We start from the raw sequence: 20,406 nt of genomic DNA on the forward strand, positions 1-20,406 counted from the left end.
GTTCCCACTGAATTCAGTTTTGCGAGATTTCTTGATGCGACACTCAGTCAAATGTTGCTTTGATATCTAGGCTTATTATCCTCACTTCCTTGTTGGAATTTAAATCTTTTGTCCATTTGAGGCCCAAAACTGCAATGATGTCATGAGTTAAGTGGCCTTAGTATGAACTAAACTGAGCATAAGTGATCAAATTATTGGTAAGCTAAATGCTTTATGATATCATTGTCAACGGTCTCTTTTATGAATTTGCTTATGAGTGAGAGTACATATAACTTGGAGTGCATTCAATTGATTGAAGATTAGTATCTGTAGTGCTAATCTGTGGGACCTCATGAGACCACTAACATGAACCATCCACTTGGCAATTCTGGCTGAAAATGGTTGCAAATGCTTCAGCCTCATCTTTTGCACTGATTGTGGAGGATGGAGTTATTTGTGAAGCCTCCCCATTTTGTAAGCTGTTTTAATTATTCATCACTATTCATGACTGGATGTGTCAGGACTGCAGTGCTTGGACCTGATCTGCTGCCTATGGCATTGCTTACACCTATCGAATGCATGTCGTTTTTGCTGGGCGATATTATTGCTGGACTGTTAATCCAGACACCCAGATAATGTTCCAGGGACCATGGCAGATGTGGAATTCGAATTCAGTAAGAAATCAATCTGGAATTAAGAGTCTAATAATAACCATTGTCGATTGTCAGAAAAAACCACTGGGGTCACTAAAGTCCTTTAGGTCAGGAAACTGCCATCCTCACCTGGTTTAGACTAAATGTGACTCCAGACCCACAGCAATGTGGTCACCTGTTAACTACCCTCTGGGATGAATAATAAATGCTGGCCTAGCTGGTGACGTTTCCATCCCATGAATGAATTAAAAAATGTAATCTTGGGCTGTAGCTCAGGAGATTATTACAAATAAACTCAATTTAATTCATCAGTCTTCTCTCATTCCTTGCCATGTTCTTGCCTGCCTTATCAATTTAATTTGTTCTCTTTAACTTCTGTAGTAGTCTCAAACTTCTCTCTTATCTCACTCTTGTTTAGAGTCCCACTCCTCTGCCAGCCTAGTTTAAATCCTCTCAAGTAGCTCTGGCAAATGTCCTCGCCAGGACATTGGTCTCCCTCCAGTTCAGGTGCAACCCTTCTCTCTTGTACAGATCACTTCTGCCCCAAAAGAAATCCCAGTGATCTACAAATCTGATTCCCTCGTCAGTCACGGATTCATCTGTCCTATTCATCTATTCCTGCTCTCACGAGCACATGGCACCAGGAGTAATCCAGAGATCACTAAGTGCCCCTTCCATCTTTCTTCCGGTAAAATGGATGGGAGTAGGATGCTCCAGCCAGAGTTTACTCCACCTCCCGTTTTCCTTACTTTTTTCCTCCATCTTTTCCTTCTTTCTGTGGTTTTCTTCTCCTCTTTTGTCTTCTCAGACTGTCAGCCTCGGGTACCCGGTCCCAGCCCATGAAGTGGGGTTGGCAGTCCAAAGTGGGGATGCCAGCAACCAGTGACCCACTGCAGAGCGTAGTGGCAGCCAACAGTCAGATTTATTAACTACTTTTTGCACCAGTGCCCCAGTCTCTATTGATTGGTGTGCATGGAATGCCCAAATCCATTTGCTGCTGTACTGTTCTTAACCTTTACCCATTTGCCTTCGGTGGATCACATCACCATTCCGCACAACAAACAGCCATAGCGTTTCCAAAGTCAATCTCTGCCTCTTTGGAACTGCCAGTTTCTATCTAACCAGCTTACCATATAACCTAAATAGCAGCCATCTGCAAAGCTAGATCTATAACACTCTTCCTTCATCCAAGGTATAAACAGACGTGGTAAACAGCCAAAGCCCCACAACAGATGTCGAGAACACTGCCTGTCATATCTTGCCAATTCCCATTTTCCCTACACTGTTGCGATCTAACCATTTATCAGTGGACATCACAAGGTTGCATCCAATTCCATATATTTTCATTTCTTTCTGATAACTCCTTGTAATGGACTGTATCAATTTCTTTCTGCAAATCCATATCGACAACACTTATCAACACTACTCTACACCATGACTTCTTGAAAACAGCGTTATGCATTTGTTAGACATGGCCTACCCAGTACCAACTCATGTCAACATTCTGACTGTATTGTACTCCCCTAAGTGCTTTGTCACACTGACTCAACAACAGTTCCTAGTAACCTTCCTACAATTCTCACTTAACTGACAATATCTGTAGTTATAGGTTTTTCTCTTCTTGAATAATAGAATGCCATTTGCAATTTTCCAATCGACACAATTCTTGAATCTAGAGTGCATTATGACTAACACATTTGCCATTTTACTTATTTCTTTTAATAACGCAATGCAATATTGCTCAAGTATTATGAAGTGTCAACTTAACACAGAATATAGAACATTATGACGCAGTACTGGCCCTCGATGCCGTGCCGACCTATCCATTCTATATTATTCCATTTTCATCCATATGTCTATCCAACGACCATTTAAATGCTCTTAAAGTTGGCGAGTCTACTACTGTTGCAGGCAGTGCATTCCATGCCCCTACTACTATCTGATTAAAGAAACTTACCTCTGACATCTGTCCGATATCTATCACTCCTCAAATTTAAAACTATGCCCCCTCATACTCGCCATCACCATCCAAGGAAAAAGGCTCTCCCTGTCCACCCTATCTAACCCTCTTATTATCTTATGTCTTAATTAAGTCACCTCTCAACCTCCTTCTCTCTAAGGAAAACAGCCTCAAGTCCCTCAGCCTTTCTGCATAAGATCTTCCCTCCATACCAGGCAACATCCTAGTAATCTCCTCTAAACCCTCTCCAAAGCTTCCACATCCTTCCTATAATGCCATGACCAGAACTGTACACAATAATCCAAGTGCGGCCGCACCAGAGTTTTGTACAGCTGCAGCATGACATCATGGCTCTTAAACTCATTCCCTCTACCAATAAAAGCTAACATACTGTATGCCTTCTTAACAAGGCAAAAGTGAGGACTGCAGATGCAGGAAACCAGAGTCTAGATTAAAGTGGTGCTGGAAAAGCACAGCAGGTCAGGCAGCATCCGAGGAGCAGGAAAATCAATGTTTTGGGCAAAAGCCCTTCATCAGGAATAGAATTGTGTCTATTGATTGGAAAATTGCAAATGGCATTCTATTTCTGATGATGGGCTTTTGCCCTAAATGTTGATTTTCCTGCTCCTCGGATGCTGCCTGACCTGCTGTGATTTTCCAGCACCACTCTAACCTAAACTCTGCCTTCTTAACAAGCCTATCAATCTGGGTAGCAACTTTCAGGGATCTATGTACATGTACACAGAGATCTTTCTGCTCATCTACAGTACCAAGAATCTTACCATTAGCCCAATACTCTGCATTCCTGCTGCTCCTTCCAAAGTGAATCACCTCACACTTTTCCACATTAAACTCCATTTACCACCCCTCAGCCCAGCTCTGCAGCTTATCTATGTCCTTCTGTAACCTACAACATCCTTCGTCACTATCCACAACTCCACCACCTTAGTGTCATCCCCAAATTTACTAACTCATCCTTCTATGTCCTCATCTAGGTCATTTATAAAAATGACAAAAGCAGTGGTCCACTAGTGGTACCCCACTAGTAACTGAACTCCAGGATGAACATTTCCCATCAACCACCACCCTCTGTCTTCTTTCAACTAGCCAATTTCTGATCCAAACCGTAAATCATCCTCAATCCAATGCCTCTGTACTTTGTGCAATAGTCTACGGTGGAGAACCTTATCAAACGCCTTACTGAAATATACACCACATTAACAGCTTTACCCTCATCTACCTGTTTAGTCACCATCTCAAAGACCTCAATAAGGTTTGTGAGGCACGACCTACCCTTCACAAAACCCTGTTGACTATCCATAATCAACTTATTCCTCTCTAGATGATTATAAATCCTACCTCTTATAACCCTTTGCAACACTTTACCCCAATTGAAGTAAAGCTCACTGGTCTATAATTTCCAGGGATGTCTCTATTCCGTTTCTTGAACAAGGGGACATTTGCTATCTTCCAGTCTTCTGGCACTATTCCTGTAGACAATGATGACAGAAAGATCAAAGCCAAAGGCTCAGCAATCTCCTCCCTGGCTTCCCAGCGAATCCTAAGATAGATCCCATCCAGCTCAGGGGACTTATCTATTTTCACACTTTCCAGAACTGCGAACACCTCCTTATGAACCTCAATTCAGTCTGGTCTAGTAGCCTGTATGTCAGTATTCTCCGCAACACTGTTGTCTTTTCCCTGTATGAATACTGACGAAAAATATTCATTTAGGACCATTTCCTATCTCCTTGGACTCCACGCACAATTTCCCACAACTATCCTTGATTGGCCCTAATCTTTCTGTACTCATTCTTTTATTCTTGATATACCTTTAGAAAACTCTTAAGGTTTTCCTTGATCCTACCTGCCAATGACTTCTCATGTCTCCTCCTGGCTTGTCGTAGCTCTACTGTTAGGTTTTTCCTGGTTACCACGTAACTCTCATGCACCCTAACTGAGCCTTAACGTCTCATCTATACATAAGCCTCCTTCTTCCTCTTGACAAGAAATTCAACATCTTTCATAAACCATGGCTCCCTCGCTCGACCACTTCCTTCCTGCCTGTCAGTACATACTTGTCCAGGACACACAGTAACTGTTCCTTGAATAAGCTCCACATTTCAATTGTGCCCATCACCTGCAGTTCCCTTCCCCATCCTATGCATCCTAAATCTTGCCCAATCACATCATAATTGCCTTTCCCCCAGCAATAACTCGCGTCCTGCAGTATATACCTACCTCTTTCTATCGCTAAAGTAAACATAACCGAACTGTGGTCATTATCACCAAAGAGCTTACCTACCTCCAAATCTAACACCTGGCCTGGTTCATTACCCAGTATCAAATCCAATGTTGCCTCGCCCCTTGTTGCCCTGTCTACATACTGTGCACACATTGGATGAAAACTGACCAATCTAAATTACTCAAACTATAGTATTTCCAGTCAATATTTGAAAAGTTAAAGTTGCCCATAACAACTACTCTGTTACTCTCGCTCCTATCCAGAAATATCTTTGCTATCCTTTCCACTACATCTCTGGAACTATTTGGAGGCCTATAGAAAACTCCCAACAGGGTGACTTCACCTTTCCTGTTTCTTACCTCAGCCCATACTACCTCAGTAGACGAGTCCTCAAAGGTTTTTTCCATCACCATAGTACAAAGAACAAAGAAAATTTACAGCCCAGGAACAGGCACTTCGGCCCTCCATGCCTGAGCCGATCCAAATGTACTGTCTAAACCTGTCGGTCAATTCCTAAGCATTTGTATCCCTCTGCTGCCCACCGACTCATTCATCTGTCCAGACGCATCTTAAATTAATCTACCGTGCCTGCCTCTACCACCTCTGCTGGCAACGCATTCCAAACGCCCAACACCCGCTGTGTGAAGTACTTGCCACGTGTATCCCCCTTAAACTTTCCACCTCTCACCTTGAAAGCATGATCTCTCATTATTGAATCTGGGAACCTGGGTTCGAATCCCACCAAGGCAGGTGCTGGAATTTGAATTCAATAAAAATCTGGAATTAAGAACCTAATGATGACCATGGATCTACGGCCAATTGTTGGAAAAACACGGCCTTAGGCATCAACACTCTCAGCCCATGAATGAATAAAGATAACCCTTGATCAGATTAGATAAAAATACTTTACAGTGAACTCCATTAAATCTATCAAACACAGCAGGCCACAGTGCAAAATAAATGCTGATATGTAGCTTTTGATGCATAGGTTGAGCAAACATTATTGTGCAGGGTACTGAATAAACTCCCTGCGTTACAAATCGTGCTAAGGGATCTTTCTTCCTTGCTCTGAAGGACCAGCCTAAATTGAGAGTTCTGAATCTCGGAGCAGAACTTGAAAATGTGGTGTTAAAATGAGTAGTGTTTAGTCACAACAGCAGCGAAACAAAGGATCCAAGAATATGGTGTTATACTTTTGTCACCAAGTGACACTTGGCTTGAATAAAGGAAAAAAATTAGGAAAGAGCTGCATTTATAGAAGACATTACGAGATCTCAGGGCATTGCAAGGTGCTGCTTGAAATGCTTCTGAAGCATTGTAATGAAGACAATATAGTAGCTTTTTTATGCACACCAAGCTTCCATAAACAGCAATGCAATATAGCAAAGAACTGCAGCTCTACATTTTAGGGAAATATTTCAGTTTTTTGTTTTATTTATTCAAGGGATGAGGGTGCAATTGGCTAGACCAGCATTTGTTGACCATCCCTAATTGCCCAGAGGGCAGTTAAGAGTCAACAGGTTGCAGTGCAGACATAGCAGTGATCTGATTAACATCTATAAGATTTTGACTGGACAGGATTGTACTCATGTGGGCAATTCCTTTCAACTAAATTAGGTTGAGACACAAATTAGCTAAGGCTAGACCAAGATTAGATATCAGAAAGTGAATACAGAATAGTTACAGTGCAAACTGAGACCATTCGGTCCATAATGTTTGGTACCATTCACCCTCTCTCAGAGATACGCTTTTGACTGATTGACTGAGCTTCTTCAAGTAAAAGCAGAACCTGTCTGAGCGAGTTGGAGACCACCTTGAACCAGAGTTTTGAACTGCATAGAATTAAGAAGGTCAGAGTGATCCTATAACTAGTTTCATCACTTGATATTAGAATTGAATTTGCTCACTTTTTTTTAATGTAATTCCCAAACTGACCTGATTTTAACCCTCTCCCAGGAGACTGCAAACCTTTCAGATGCAGTCAAGGAATTGCTGTCCAATGGTGCATGAGATGCAGTATTTGGTACACTCCAGATGAGGCAGCAAGCCTTTTCTTAAGGTAATACTCTTAGCCAGCTAATGCTATCACACTGCCAAAATCACTGCAATTGACAATATCACCCTTGCAATCGCTGGTTACCTGGCAGTTTTCTCCTTCGCTTTCAGTAATTCATTACACCGGACCAATTCTTTGTACAGTTGCTCCTGGTGAAGATCTTTACTCCGAATGATATTTTCTTGTGCTTGGAGTTTACTCTTTAGTTCTTCATTTTCCTCCACTGATTTCTAGTAATCAAACAAAATACAAAATTTAACTAAATCATAATCTGGACTCTTTATAAAATTAATAGTTTAAAGATAGCGCAATAAAAATATGAGAAAGATTACATGCAAATTTGATTTCACACTTAAAATCTCACTGATTTTCCAGAGAAGAACATAAACAATAGGAGCAGGAGGGAACTGCACTGTCGTACTGCCTTAAAGTTCAAACATCTATTACTATCATTCTTGAGTATATGCAATGTCTAAGCATTTGTAAACTTCTAGGCAGAGAATTTCAAAGGTTTGCAATCCTCTGACTCTACCTCATTCCTAAATGGCCATCCTTACTACTTAGGAGGAAATTCACACCATTATATCTTTAAGTTTCAGATTCCAAAAACAGTCTCTCAGCGTCTACTCTATCACATCCTCTCAAAATGTTGTGTAAGATCACCTCACTCTCTGGATGCGATAGTCTTTTTTTGGAATTCAAGATGGCACTATGGGCATTGCATTTATTGCCCATCACTATTCACTCTGGAGAAAGTGATGGTGCTTTCTTGAACAAGTCCAATTTTTATTCTGAATGTAGGGACATCCACGGTCCCTTTAGATCCTGCAGCTGCTTGATGTACTTGCTAAGGCATTTGAGGGCAGTTAGGAGTTAAGCACATTGTTATAGGTCTGGAGCCACAAGCAGACCAGACCAATAAGGATGGCAGATTTACCTATCAGTAACCAAAATGGTCTTTGTGACAATCGACAGTGGGTACTTGATAGTAGAGTCAGGAACATTTAAGCTACTCTTGGATAGGCACACGGATGATAGTAAAATACAGGGTATGAAGGTGAGTTTGATCTTAGATAGAATTAAAGGTCAGCACAACATCGAAGGCCGAACAGCCTATACTGTGTTGCACTGTTCTATGTTACCATTGTGCCGCCACCTCTCCCTTCATGTACAACTCAGATTGTAAATAATTGTGGCTACAATACTGATCTTTGCATCTTGCAAGTATTAATAACCTGTCAAACTGAAATTGCCCCATTTATTTCTAATTTATTTTGTCATTCAATCCCTTACCCATGCTTATATGTTACCCTCAACCAAATGAACTCTTACCTTAGGACATAGAACAGTAGGCACAGTACAGGCCCTTTGGCCCACAATGTTGTGCTGAGGATTTGTCTTAATCTAAGATCATTCTAACCTACATACCCTCAACTTACTGCCGTCCATGTGCATGTCCACTCGCTTAAATGTCCCCAATGTCTCTGACTTTACTACCACCACTGGCAGTGCATTCCACTCACCCACCACACTCTGCATAAAGAACCTACCTCTGACGTCTCCTCTATACCTTCCTCCAATCACTTTAAAATTATGACCCCTTGTGACAGCCATTTCTGCCCTGGGGGAAGTCTCTGGCTATCTACTCTATCATGCTTCTCATTACCTTGTACACCTCTATCAAGTCACCGCTCTTCCTTCTTCTCACCAGTGTGAAAAGCCTAACCTCACTCAACCTCTCTTCACAAGACAAGCCCTTCAATCCGGACAGCATCCTGTTAAAGTCTCCTCTACACCCTCTGTAAAGAATCTACATCTTTCCTATGATGAGGCGACCAGAACTGGACACAATATTCCAAGTGTGGTCTGAACAGAGTTTTATAGAGATGCAGCAAAACCTTGTGGCTCTTGAATTCAATTCCTCTGTTAATGAAAGCCAAAACATCATAAGCCCTCTTAACAACCCTGTCAACTTGGGTGGCAGCTTGGAGGAATCTATGTACGTGCACCCCAAGATCCCTATGTTCCCCCACACTGCCAAGAATCCTGTCTTTAACCCTGTATTCAGCATTCAAATTGGATCTTCCAAAATGAACTCCATCTGCCACTTCTCAGCCCAGCTCTGCATCCTGTCAATGTCTTGTTGTAGCCTGCAACAGCCCTTGACACTATCTACAACACCAGTGACCTTTGCATCATCGGCAATACCAGGAAACAGGCAGATGGGCTACCGTCAGGGGACGGAAAGGAAATAGGCAGGCAGTGCAGGAATCCTTCATGACTGTTCCCCTCAACAGAGTGTTTTGGATACTGTTGGGGGGATGACTTACCAGGGGTAAGCAATGGGGTACAGGTCTCTGGCACAGAGTCTGTCCTTGCTGCTCAGAAATGGAGGGAGGACAGCATTAGTCATTGGGGACTCCATAGTTAGGGAAAAGACAGGAGATTCTGTGGGAACAAGAGAGAGTCAAGTTTGGTGTGTTGCCTCCCAAGTGCAAAATTCCATGATGTCTTGGATCGTGTTTTCAGGATCCTTAAGGGAGAGGGTGAACAGCCCCAAGTCGTGTTCCAAATAGGCACCAATGACATAGGTAGGAAAAGGGATGGGAATGTAAGGCAGAAATTCAAGGAGATAGGGTGGAAGCTGAAAGCTAGAACAAACAGAGTTGTTATCTCTGGTTTGTTACCCATGCCACGTGCTAATGAGGCGAGGAATAGGGAGAGAGAGCAATTGAACACGTGGCTACAGGAATGATGCAGGAGGGAGGGTTTCGTCCACCTGGATAACTGGGGCTCATTCCGGGTTAGGTGTGACCTCTACAAACGAGATGGTCTATACCTGAACCAGAGGGGTACCAATATTCTGGGGGGAAATTTGCTAATGCTCTTTGGGAGGGTTTAAACTAATTCAGCAGGGGTGATGAGAACCTGAATTGTAGCTCCACTGTACAGGAGGTTGAGAGTAGTGAGGTCATAAATAAGGTTTCAAGGTTGCAAGAGTGTACCGACAGGCAGTAAGGTGGTTTGAAGTGTGTCTACTTCAATGCCAGGAGCATATGGAATAAGGCGAGTGAACTTGCAGCTTGGATTGGTACCTGGGACTTTGATGTTGTGGCCATTTTGGAGACATGGGTAGAGCAGGGACAGGAATTGTTGTTGCAGGGTCCGGGGTTTAGATGTTTCAGTAAAAACTGGGAAGGTGGTAAAAGAGGGGGAACGTGAGGCATTATTAGTGAAGGATAGGATTACAGTGGCAGAAAGGACATTTGATGAGGACTCATCTAATGAGGGAGTATTGGCTGAGGTTAGCATGAGGAAAGGAGAGGTCACCCTGTTGGGAATTTTTTATAGGCCTCCGAATAGTTCCAGAGATGTAGAGGATAGGCTTGCAAAGACGATTCTGGATAGGAGTGAGAGTAACAGGATGGTTGTTATGGGCAACTTTTAACTTTCCAAATATTGACTGGAAATGTTATAGTTTGAGTACCTTAGATGGGTCGGTTTTTCTCTAATGTGTGCAGGAGGGCTTCCTGACACAGTATGTAGATAGGTCAGCAAGGGGCGAGGCATCATTAGATTTGGTACTGGGTAATGAACCAGGTGTTAGATTTGGAGGTAGGTGAGCACTTTGGTGATAGTGACCACAATTTGATTACGTTTACTTTAGCGATGGAAAGGGATACGTATATACCACATGGCAAGAATTATAGCTGGGGGAAAGGCAATTATGATACAATTAGGCAAGATTAAGGATGCATAGGATGAGGAAGGTAACTGGAGGGGATGGGCACAGTTGAAATGTGGAGCTTGTTCAAGGAAGAGCGACTGCGTGTCCTTGATAAGTTATCTTCCTGTCAGGCAAGGAGGAAATGGCCGAGCGAGGGAACTGTGGTTTACTAAAATCTCTTCTCAAGCGGAAGAAGGAGGCGTATGTACAGATGAGACATGAAGGCTCAGTTAGGGTACGTGAGAGTTACAAGTTAGCCAGGAAGGACTTAAAGAGAGAGCCAACAAGAGCCAGGAGAGAATATGGGAAATCTTTGGCAGGTAGGATCAAGGAAAACCCTAAAGCTTTCTACAGGAATGTCAGGAATAAAAGAATGACTAGAGTAAGAGTATGGCCAATAGTGGGAAGTTGTGCGTGGAGTCCGAAGAGATAGCTGAGGAGCTAAATGAATATCTTTCATCAGTATTCATACAGGAAAAAGACAATGTGATCGAGAATTCTAAGATACAGGCTATTAGACTAGATGGGATTGAGGTTCGTAAGGAGATGTTAGCAATTCTGGCAAGTGTGAAAGTAGATGTCCCCTGGGCCAGATGGGATCTATCCTAGGATTCTCTGGGAAGCCAGGTAAGAGATTGCTGAGTCTTTGGCTTTGATTTTTATGTCATCATTGTCTCCAGGAATAGTGCCAGAAGACTGGAGAACAGCAAATGTTGTTCTCTTGTTCAAGAAGGGAAGTAGAGACAACCCTGATAATTATAGACAAGTGAGCCTTACTTCAATTGTGGGTGAAGTGTTTATGGAAAGGATTACAAGAGATAAGATTTATAATCATCTAGAAAGGAATAATTTGATGAGGGATAGTCAACAGGGCTTTGTGAAGGGTAGGTCGTGCCCCACAAACTTTACTGAGTTCTTTGAGAAGGTGACCAAACAGGCGGATGAGGGCAAAGCGGTTGATGTGGTGTATATGGATTTCAGTAAGGGATTTGATAAGGTGCCCCACAGTAGGCTACTGCACAAAATACAGAGGCATGGGATTGAGGGTGATTTAGCAGTTTGGATCAGAAATTGGCTAGCTGAAAGACAATAGAGTGTGTGACTGATGGGAAATGCTAATCCTGGAGTTCAGTTAGTAGTGGATCTGTTTTGGGGACACTGCTGTTTGATATTTTTATAAATGACCTAGGTGAGGGCGTGTAAGGATTGGTTAGTAAATTTGCAGATGACATTAAGGTCAATGGAGTTGTGGACAGTGCGGAAGGATATCGATGAGCTGCAGAGCTGGGCTGAGAGGTGACAAATGGAGTTTAATGCAGAAAAATGTGAGGTGATTCACTTTGGAAGGAGTAAAGGAATAAAGAGTACTGGGCTAATGGTAAGATACTTAGTAGTGTGCATGAGCAGAGAGATCTTGATGTCAATGTGCATAGATCCCTGAAAGTTGCCACCCAGGTCATTAGGGTTATTAAGAAGGTGTACGGCGTGTTAGCTTTTATTGGTAGAGGAATTCTGTTTCAAAGCCACAAGGTCATGATGCAGGTGTACAAAACCCTGGTTGGGCCACACTTGGCATATGGCGTACTGTTCTGGTCACCTCATTATAGGAAGGACATGGAAACTTTGGAAAGGGTACAGAGGAGATTTACCAGGATGCTGCCTGGTATGGAGGGAAGGTCTTATGAAGAAATGCTGAGGGACTTGAGACTGTTTTCATTAGAGAGAAGAAAGTTAAGAGGTGACTTAATAGAGACATACAAGATGATCAGAAGATTATATATGGTGGACACCTTGGATTGAGATGGCCTACACAAGGGGACGTAGCTTTAAATTGAGGGATGATAGATACAGGGCAGATATCAGACAGAAGGATCTTTACTCAGAGCAGCAAGGGCGTGGAATGCCCTGCCTCCAAAAGTAGTAGACCTGCCAACTTGGAGGGCATTTAAATGGTTATTGGATAAATATATGGATGATAATGGAATAGTATAGGGCTTCAGAGTGGTTTTATAGGTCGGCGCAACATCGAGAGCTGAAGGGCCTGTACTGCACTGTAATCTTCTATGTTCTATAATGGAGAAGGCCTTGGGATTTTCCTTAATCTTACTTGCCAAGCTTTTTTTCATTTCCCCTTGTAGCTCTCTAAATAAATCCAATTCTTTCAACAATAGCAACAAATCCACTTTCTGTGTTAGTAACAGCTCTACAGAAACAAATTAATTGCTTTTCAAAAGGCACTACAATACTTACTTCCATAGCCCTTCCCAGTAATTACAAATCTTTGATCTTTGAGTGTTAAAAACTCTAGCTTTTACTGCTGGGAAGTACTTGTGTGGAGGTATAATTTGCCATAATGCCAAAATCCAAACCCCAAAAATCGCTGAATAAACTGCTGACACATTATGGAAAGATTTGGCAGGTAAGATAAAAATGGGCAATAGGTAAGAAACCAGGAGCTCCACTGTACCAAGAATATATCATTACAAAGTGAGAAAGAGACCAGTCAATCTCCCAGATCTAATTCACTATTCAGACTCCAATTCCATAACCCTCAAGAAAAACCTATCAAGCTCAGATTTGATATTTTCAGCTGCCCTCCAGCGAAACAAAAGAAACTTGTCAAGAAAAAGCAGAAGAAAATCAGGAAGGAGAAAATGAAAATGAAAGAGGAACAATCTGCATTAATGCAAAATTAGAGCTTATTGCTTTAACAAGATATCAAAATCATACATTATCAATGTTCAAAACCATGGAATTTAAAAATTAAGTCGAGGATCATTAATAATCATGATCTGAACGTTTTAGGTGTTTGTGTCTGTAATAAAGGTTGCTCCAATAAAATGATGAGTCAAGGTTAATCATTTTGTAGGACGTGGCATAAAGCCTGTTAACACAAAAGTAAAAAAATTACTTTTATATTGTGGAAGCCTTTCATACCTCAATTTCATAGCAACATGAAATCACAGAGGCACACTTGTCAGCATTTACACAGGTACTGGATAAAACAGGAAAGCTCACAAACCCAACATGCTCTCAAAACATTTAAAATTTGATCCTTTTAAAATTATGTTAAAATTTAGTGGAGTTTGATAATGTACAAAACTCAAAATCAGGAACTGGGCTTCAAGTTGCACATTTACAAAAGCTTGCATTTACATACTGTCTTTCCAACTTCAGTCATTACTTGTGTTACTAACAATGCAAGCAGCAAACTCCTATAAATAGCAACACGTTTGTTAGCAATCATCTCTTTTAGTGAGTTCTTTGAGGGATAAATATTGGACAGGATATTGGGGAGAACTCCACTGCTGTTTCAATTTAGTGCCACAAGACCTGTTATATCTACCAAAAAAGCAGATAGGGCATTAGAGTAAATGTTAGACCCGAAAGATAGTACATCCAACAATGCAGTACTCCCTTTTTACTGCACTAACTGCGTGGGCTGGGCATTGCATTTTAAATCACTGGCGGCGAGACGACAATCAATTGACACACACAAGATGACTCCTGAAACTAAATTACAATGAATATATTTTTAGTTCCTACAGGACAATGTTTCCAATGGCAGCACAATCCTCTTAGATCACCACCTGATGTCATTCTCCATGTATAAGCCCAACCATGAAGTGCACCATGAAGTGAAATCAACTGTGCATTCATGTTCAACAGAAGGCATAGCATAGAGTTACTAGGCCAATGGCAGAGCTTGGCTGAATGGACAGATGTAGATAAAAGGAACATTGAACGATGGGAAATAGTTCAGGACAACATTTAATGTCAAATGTCAAAGAAGTGACAGTCCAAACATTAGCTGAACCACATGAATCCAAAAGGTTCCACATGATTACAAACCATTTGAATATCCTGGGCTGGGAGGGAAAGGGTGGGGGGTTGGATTTAACATCAGTCAAGCTTCCTGCTCACTATTCAAAGCTTGTTGCAAAGCTCTGAACATGGGCACCTGGTCAGAACAGTGAGAGAGACTTGCACGTGATGACTTAAACAGCCTACCACCCATTACATAGGCACCCATTACGTGACAAGAAAACATGTGGGCAAGGTAACAAAGTATAATCATTGCCCACTTTCTTTAGGTTTATATAATTTTGTAAACTGCAAGGGACAAATGGAATTGTACAAAACAAAAGAAGGAACGATCCCAAACAATAACTCAGAATGAACTGAAGTATTAGATCACATTCTAGGCACTTCACTTTAGGATGTGAAACCTTTAGAGAGGGTGCAGAATGATTCCAGGAATGATCAAAAACCAGCCTAACTGAACTTTGAGAAGCTGAGATTATTTTCCTTCAAAAACGTTTGCAGGAGATTTGATTAAGATGCTCACAATCCTGAGGGATCTAGATTATTTAGAGAAACAATTATGTCATCAGCAAGCTTGGAGATGTTACATTTAGTTCCTTCAACTATCATTAACATATATTGTGAATAGCTCGGGTCTCACTAATCGCTATCTGTAATTTGGAAAAGGATCTGTTTATTCCAACTCTTTGTTTCCTGTCTGCCAACCAGTTCTCTAACTATACCAATACACGACCTCCAATTCCATCTTCTTCAACCCTATGACTCTAATGTTACATGCTAATCACTTTTGAAGGATCTTATCGAAAGTCTTCTGAAACTCCAAGTAAACCACATGCACCTGCTCTTCCTTATCGATTTCTTTAGTTACATTCTCAAAATATTCCAACATATTTGCCAAGCACGATTCCTCTTTCATGGGATTAAGCATCGTGTCACACAACAGATCCAAGCTTGTTGGTGAGACAAAAACCAAGACAACTTTTCTTTGTAGATAGAGTTTATTGCTTACTCAGTCTTTTAACTACTTCTCCATACCAACGCCTAGAATATTTGTCTCTAGATTACTAGTCCTGTTATTTTAGCACTTCTCCAATAAAACTAACAAAATATGGATGAAGATGTTATCTTTAAAGTGTTATATTAATAAACATTAATGGTGTCTGTACATGCAGCAAGAACGTATAGGGAATAAAATAGCAACACACCCAACTCAGCTTCAGTTTTAAAAAATCAGCTCAAGCTACTGTCATTTCTTGGTTGCCCTGTCAGACACACATACCTTGATCTTGCATTGAATCAGGAATTTTAACCATTTGTTTGTCAAATCTGAGAGAGACACTCACAAACAACGTGTTCAGACATTTTGGACATGATTACACATGAAAGAAGTGAAACTATCACTGTATTCTAACAGATGAAAGGCTTAACAGACAATCAATTTTTCAATGTATAATTTCAGTTACATCACACTGTAAATTTTTTGCTATAAATTCTGTGTTACGATCGAGCCCTCCACTATCACCTGATAGTGTCGCTCCGAAAGCTAGTGTGCTTCCAATTAAACCTGTTGGACTATAACCTGGTGTTGTGTGATTTTTAACTTTAGACATTTTGGAGACATCTTTGGAACAAATAGGACTTAAACCCAAGTCTTCTGGCTCAGACATAGGATCTCCACCATTATGCTACAAGATCTTGGTGATCATATTTGGAAAAGCTTTCATTTTTGCTTGTGCAAAGTCCCTTTAAGACTAAAGTGTGCCAGGGATATACTGAAAAAGGGTTAATCGATTACCTGACTATGACATTAAGATCTAAGAAATACCTATAGGTCAGAAGGTTTCAAGTCCCATCTGTGCCAAAGGTGTGTCATAACAGGAGTAAACAAGTTAAATTTTTTAAAAATTAGGTTCAAGAAATGTCTACATTTCCTGGGATTAGCACGGGGGAATAACAGCCAAGAAGGATAAATTGTTAGGTAACTGCAGCCTGTGTTTTCTGTTTGACACATGAAAACATTATTGCTGTTTCCACTTTACCAGACCCACCAGACTACTTAATGGGTCAGAGAAAGGGCTTTCTTGAATGTTGTGTGTCATCATGAACTGATGTGACCCAAATCAGAGATATTTCATAGACATCCACCTTGATAGTGCAGACTTTGGATGGATATGACTGTTGGTGAATGTGGCTCAATGGTCAAAGTGGGATGTCAGAAAGCCCTCAGAGTGAAGACCTACTTGGATAAAATGTGAGATTGCAAGTGTTACGCAAAAAGTAAATGGTAGTTCTTGTAATTACACATCTTTGCTGTGTTAACTACTAGTGACATTTACCTATTTATTTGGAAAACCCTGATAAAAGCTTTAAAGTGTATTGCTTTTAGTGGTTTATTACAGTCGAAGATTTTAAAAAGTAAAATGTTGTCCATCAGTTTTTTTTCCCCTATTGGTGGCATGGAGACTTCTCTCTTTTTGAATGTTATCAATTGTTCAGTTGACAGCCATTACATACACTAAGTATGAAGCAAGGTTATTGTTGAAAAGGTTATTACATCAAATTGCCTTGAATTATAAACCCATCCACTAATTCAACTAAAAGGACTTTGGATATTCAACCTGATATGGATGTGCTACAATTCCAAAGAGTTGGAACTCTTGTTTCCTTAGATTTTGTTCCCATAGTAATAAAACACTTTTTTTTTTAAATGAAACTTGTTTAGCTGCTCCAATACAATAATGCTGTAGGTGTAGACCACTCTTAAATTTTCAAGCCAGAAGTAACAAGTCTTTGTTTCATAGCTTCCAGCATTGAAACTGCAAAACGTAACCTGCAATGACTGCTTGTACTCAAATTTTAGGGGTATTACTAATGTGATCATGATTGCCTTTTAATAACACATCTTGAGAGAACACAAACAGGGTGTATCCTATTGCTACCAAGTGTACATGCCTGCATCATCAAAAAAAGGCTGTACACCCCTTCTTTCCACTGGACTCTACTTGAAAGCGAAATGTTTCTTATTACTCCAAACCCATAATAATGGAAACACAAAGATTTCTAATACAGAAGGAGGACAATGGATTAAATATCAGAGTGCAATACTCCTTACATTGGACTATGGTTTGCTACATAAGTTAACTTCCAATCAGAAAATTAGCCACATTCAATCAATTTCAAGCTCTGGACCCAGCTTTCTGCAAAATACTTTAACAGCTCCTTTTGTTATTTTAAAATTCACTATGGCCCAATCATTTCCGTGGGAGAGCAAACTTGATTTCAATTTGTAAGTAGATTTTAAAGTACTGCAATTTTTCACAAAGGGAAATAACTTATATCACAATTAAATTTGAATGCTCCAACCTGTATGAGTTGCTGCAATTGTTGCAGTTCTTCCTGCAAAAGTCGTTGTCCCTCTTTAAGTTGCTGGTTCGCACCCTTCAGTTCATCCACTGTCATGTTCAGCCTCTCCATAGTCATGTCATTTACACAGATTGTGTCATTGGCTCGTTCCAACTGGCTCCTCAGGTGCTGCATTTCTGATTGGTTGGTTAGCTCAGTCTGCTCAATGAGCTGTTTCTGACCATTGAGCTGAGTCTGATATTTTACAGTCTGTTGCTGATGAAGGACACAAACAGAAGGAAAGCACAAATACAGAAACAGGAGAAGGCCTCAGAACAACTCAGGCAAGAGCAAGTGCACAGATGGAACTGAAATTATACCAGCTGGGCAATTAAAATAATCACTATATTCAGGTCAAATCACAGCAGAATGCTCCACGCAGTGTAATGAGTCAAACAGCCCACATCACTTACAATGCACACAGGAAAGTCTTGCAGAGAGATGTTATTTAAGGGGAAAACAAAGTGTTCAGAACTTGTCTCCATCAAAAATAGAAATTAAGACCATTTTACATTTTTATTTAGTCACATGTTCAAATCACAGGTGTAAAGGTTTTCTGGTTGGTGGTGAGGTGCAGCAGGGCAGGATTTCTAGGCAGTGTTTGAGAGCGGAATCACTGATGGGCTGTGCAACTGCAGCTTTTCTGAAAAAGTCAATTCAACAGGGAGCAGCAGCACAGGTGTTTGAATGTACATCACACGACACCAGGCTATAGTGCAACTGATCAATCAGAAGCTTTCAGAGCACTGCTCCTTTGTCAGGTCAAGTGTAGCCAATTTAATTTTAAATCCCTTCAAACATTGCTCAAATTTCATGACAGATATTCATGAGCAATCAACAAATCGTGATACTGCTTTCTGAAGTGTAGGAAACAACAAGCTTTCCGTGGCAAACCAAAGGAATAAAGTATAACCCAACCTTTAACTTAGCCTCCTTAGCTTCTAACATTGGCAGACAGAAATAAGGGACCTGGTGCCCATGAAGTCTGCTGTACTGAGCACAAGGAACACTTTTGAATATTTTTCTAATACAAATTTCAGCTCCTGTCTTTGCTCTTTTCATTGTCTGCAACTCTGCTCATTTCTATTTCCCAGACTCCAGGTCTTGCCCATCAGTTACACCATGTTTTCTGCCAAAAGAAAATTCATACGGTGGCTGTTGAAATTTTGGTCTACTATTCAATTGCTTCATGTTTAAAGAAATCTGTTCTTTCTAGAACTGCCCTCCCTTTACTGTTACCTGCTGAGCTTCAAGATTTCAGGATTGGCTTCTCAGCTTTACCTGGATAGAAGGCTTTCTTTTCCTGGGCTGAAGGTCATTCCTCCATTTGCTTCTCAGCCTTACTTTGACTTCCACTTTCACTATTGCTTTGCACTGAACTCTCACTCACTGCTGACTTCCCTCTATTCCAGCATCTGATTTGTTTTGGGGGGTTAGTTTATTCTTCTTCCACTGTGAATTTTCCATTAGCTCTGACCTGTTGCTTTAGGCTCCCATTCTGTTCCAGATTAACTCTTGTCACCTTTCTGGGTTGAAGAAGCTGCTCTTACTCCTATAGTTAGTGCTGATCAGATGTGCTTCTTGGCTCCTTTCAGCTGCTATTGCGACCAGCTCCCTCAATTGCACCCATGCTGGTATAAAAGATTTGAAGTCAATGCTTGTCATTCTTGCTTTCAAATCCCTCCATGCCTCACCCAACCCTCTCAGTGTAACTTCTACCAAACTATAACCCTTCGAAATATTTTCACTCCACTGATTCTGATCTCAAGCATCATCAACTTCAAGCACTCTCTCCTCCCTGGCTGAGACTTCAGGCACATGGGCTCCAAGATCTAGCTTTCTTTGCTTCTCTTTCCAAGTTTAACATACTTCTTAAGACCCATCTTGCATGACCTATTATTTCATGTAACTATGGTGTTGGTTCACAATATGGCTTTCCTTTCACAACGACTATTCTAAACACATCCAGCATTCTGTTTTCTTCTTTAGGGTCCCTTTCAGCCTTTTCATTCCTATGCTCTCATATTCTTATTACCCAGTCATGACCTTTCATTTTACCCTTCGTAGTGCCCTAATTCCTAGCCACAACACACCAGCTCCTTTATCTCTCTAATCTCCTGACTAAGGTGTTGACCTTGGCTCTTCTGCAGAATCTTAAAGGAGCCTGCCACAACAGGGCCCTGCATTTAAGGAAAGGTACACTGGCAATGGAGGCAGTTGGAGAACGTTCACTAGCTTGATTCTAGATATGCAGTGACTGTCTTATGAAGAGTGGTTGAGTAGGAAGGGCCTATACTCATTGCAGGTGAGAAGAATGAAAGATGACCATATTGAAACATACAAGATTCTTACTAGATTTAACAGAGTAGCTGCAGAGAGCATAATCTCAGACTAAATGGTCACATAGTTGAGAAGGAATGAAAAGAAACTGTTTCTCTCAAATGGTCACATACCCCTGAATATTTAGTTTCTAGCTTTGATCTCCTTGTAATGGTTTCAAGAACATATTCATTTATTTGCATTTGTGCTATTAATTCATTTATTTCTTTCCAAATATTA

The 20,406-nt window shown here is 40.9% G+C and overlaps 1 protein-coding gene across 6 annotated transcripts in view; it reads right to left on the reverse strand.

The window, feature by feature from the left end:
- cep63 (centrosomal protein 63) overlaps positions 1 to 20,406 on the reverse strand; it is a 110,949-nt gene that overhangs the window by 33,783 nt on the left and 56,760 nt on the right. For 5 of the 6 annotated variants that reach the window (XM_043701678.1, XM_043701675.1, XM_043701677.1 and 2 more), the window contains 2 exons: positions 17,809 to 18,063; positions 6,978 to 7,123 (listed from right to left, as the gene is read on the reverse strand). In XM_043701678.1, the coding sequence (XP_043557613.1) occupies positions 6,978 to 7,123; positions 17,809 to 18,063 (401 nt within the window). The remainder of the gene's footprint in view (positions 1 to 6,977; positions 7,124 to 17,808; positions 18,064 to 20,406) is intronic. The other variant, XM_043701679.1, reaches the window with a different exon arrangement.

Source organism: Chiloscyllium plagiosum, chromosome 13 (assembly GCF_004010195.1).
Source record: "Chiloscyllium plagiosum isolate BGI_BamShark_2017 chromosome 13, ASM401019v2, whole genome shotgun sequence".
NCBI classification, from domain to species: Eukaryota; Metazoa; Chordata; class Chondrichthyes; order Orectolobiformes; family Hemiscylliidae; genus Chiloscyllium; species Chiloscyllium plagiosum.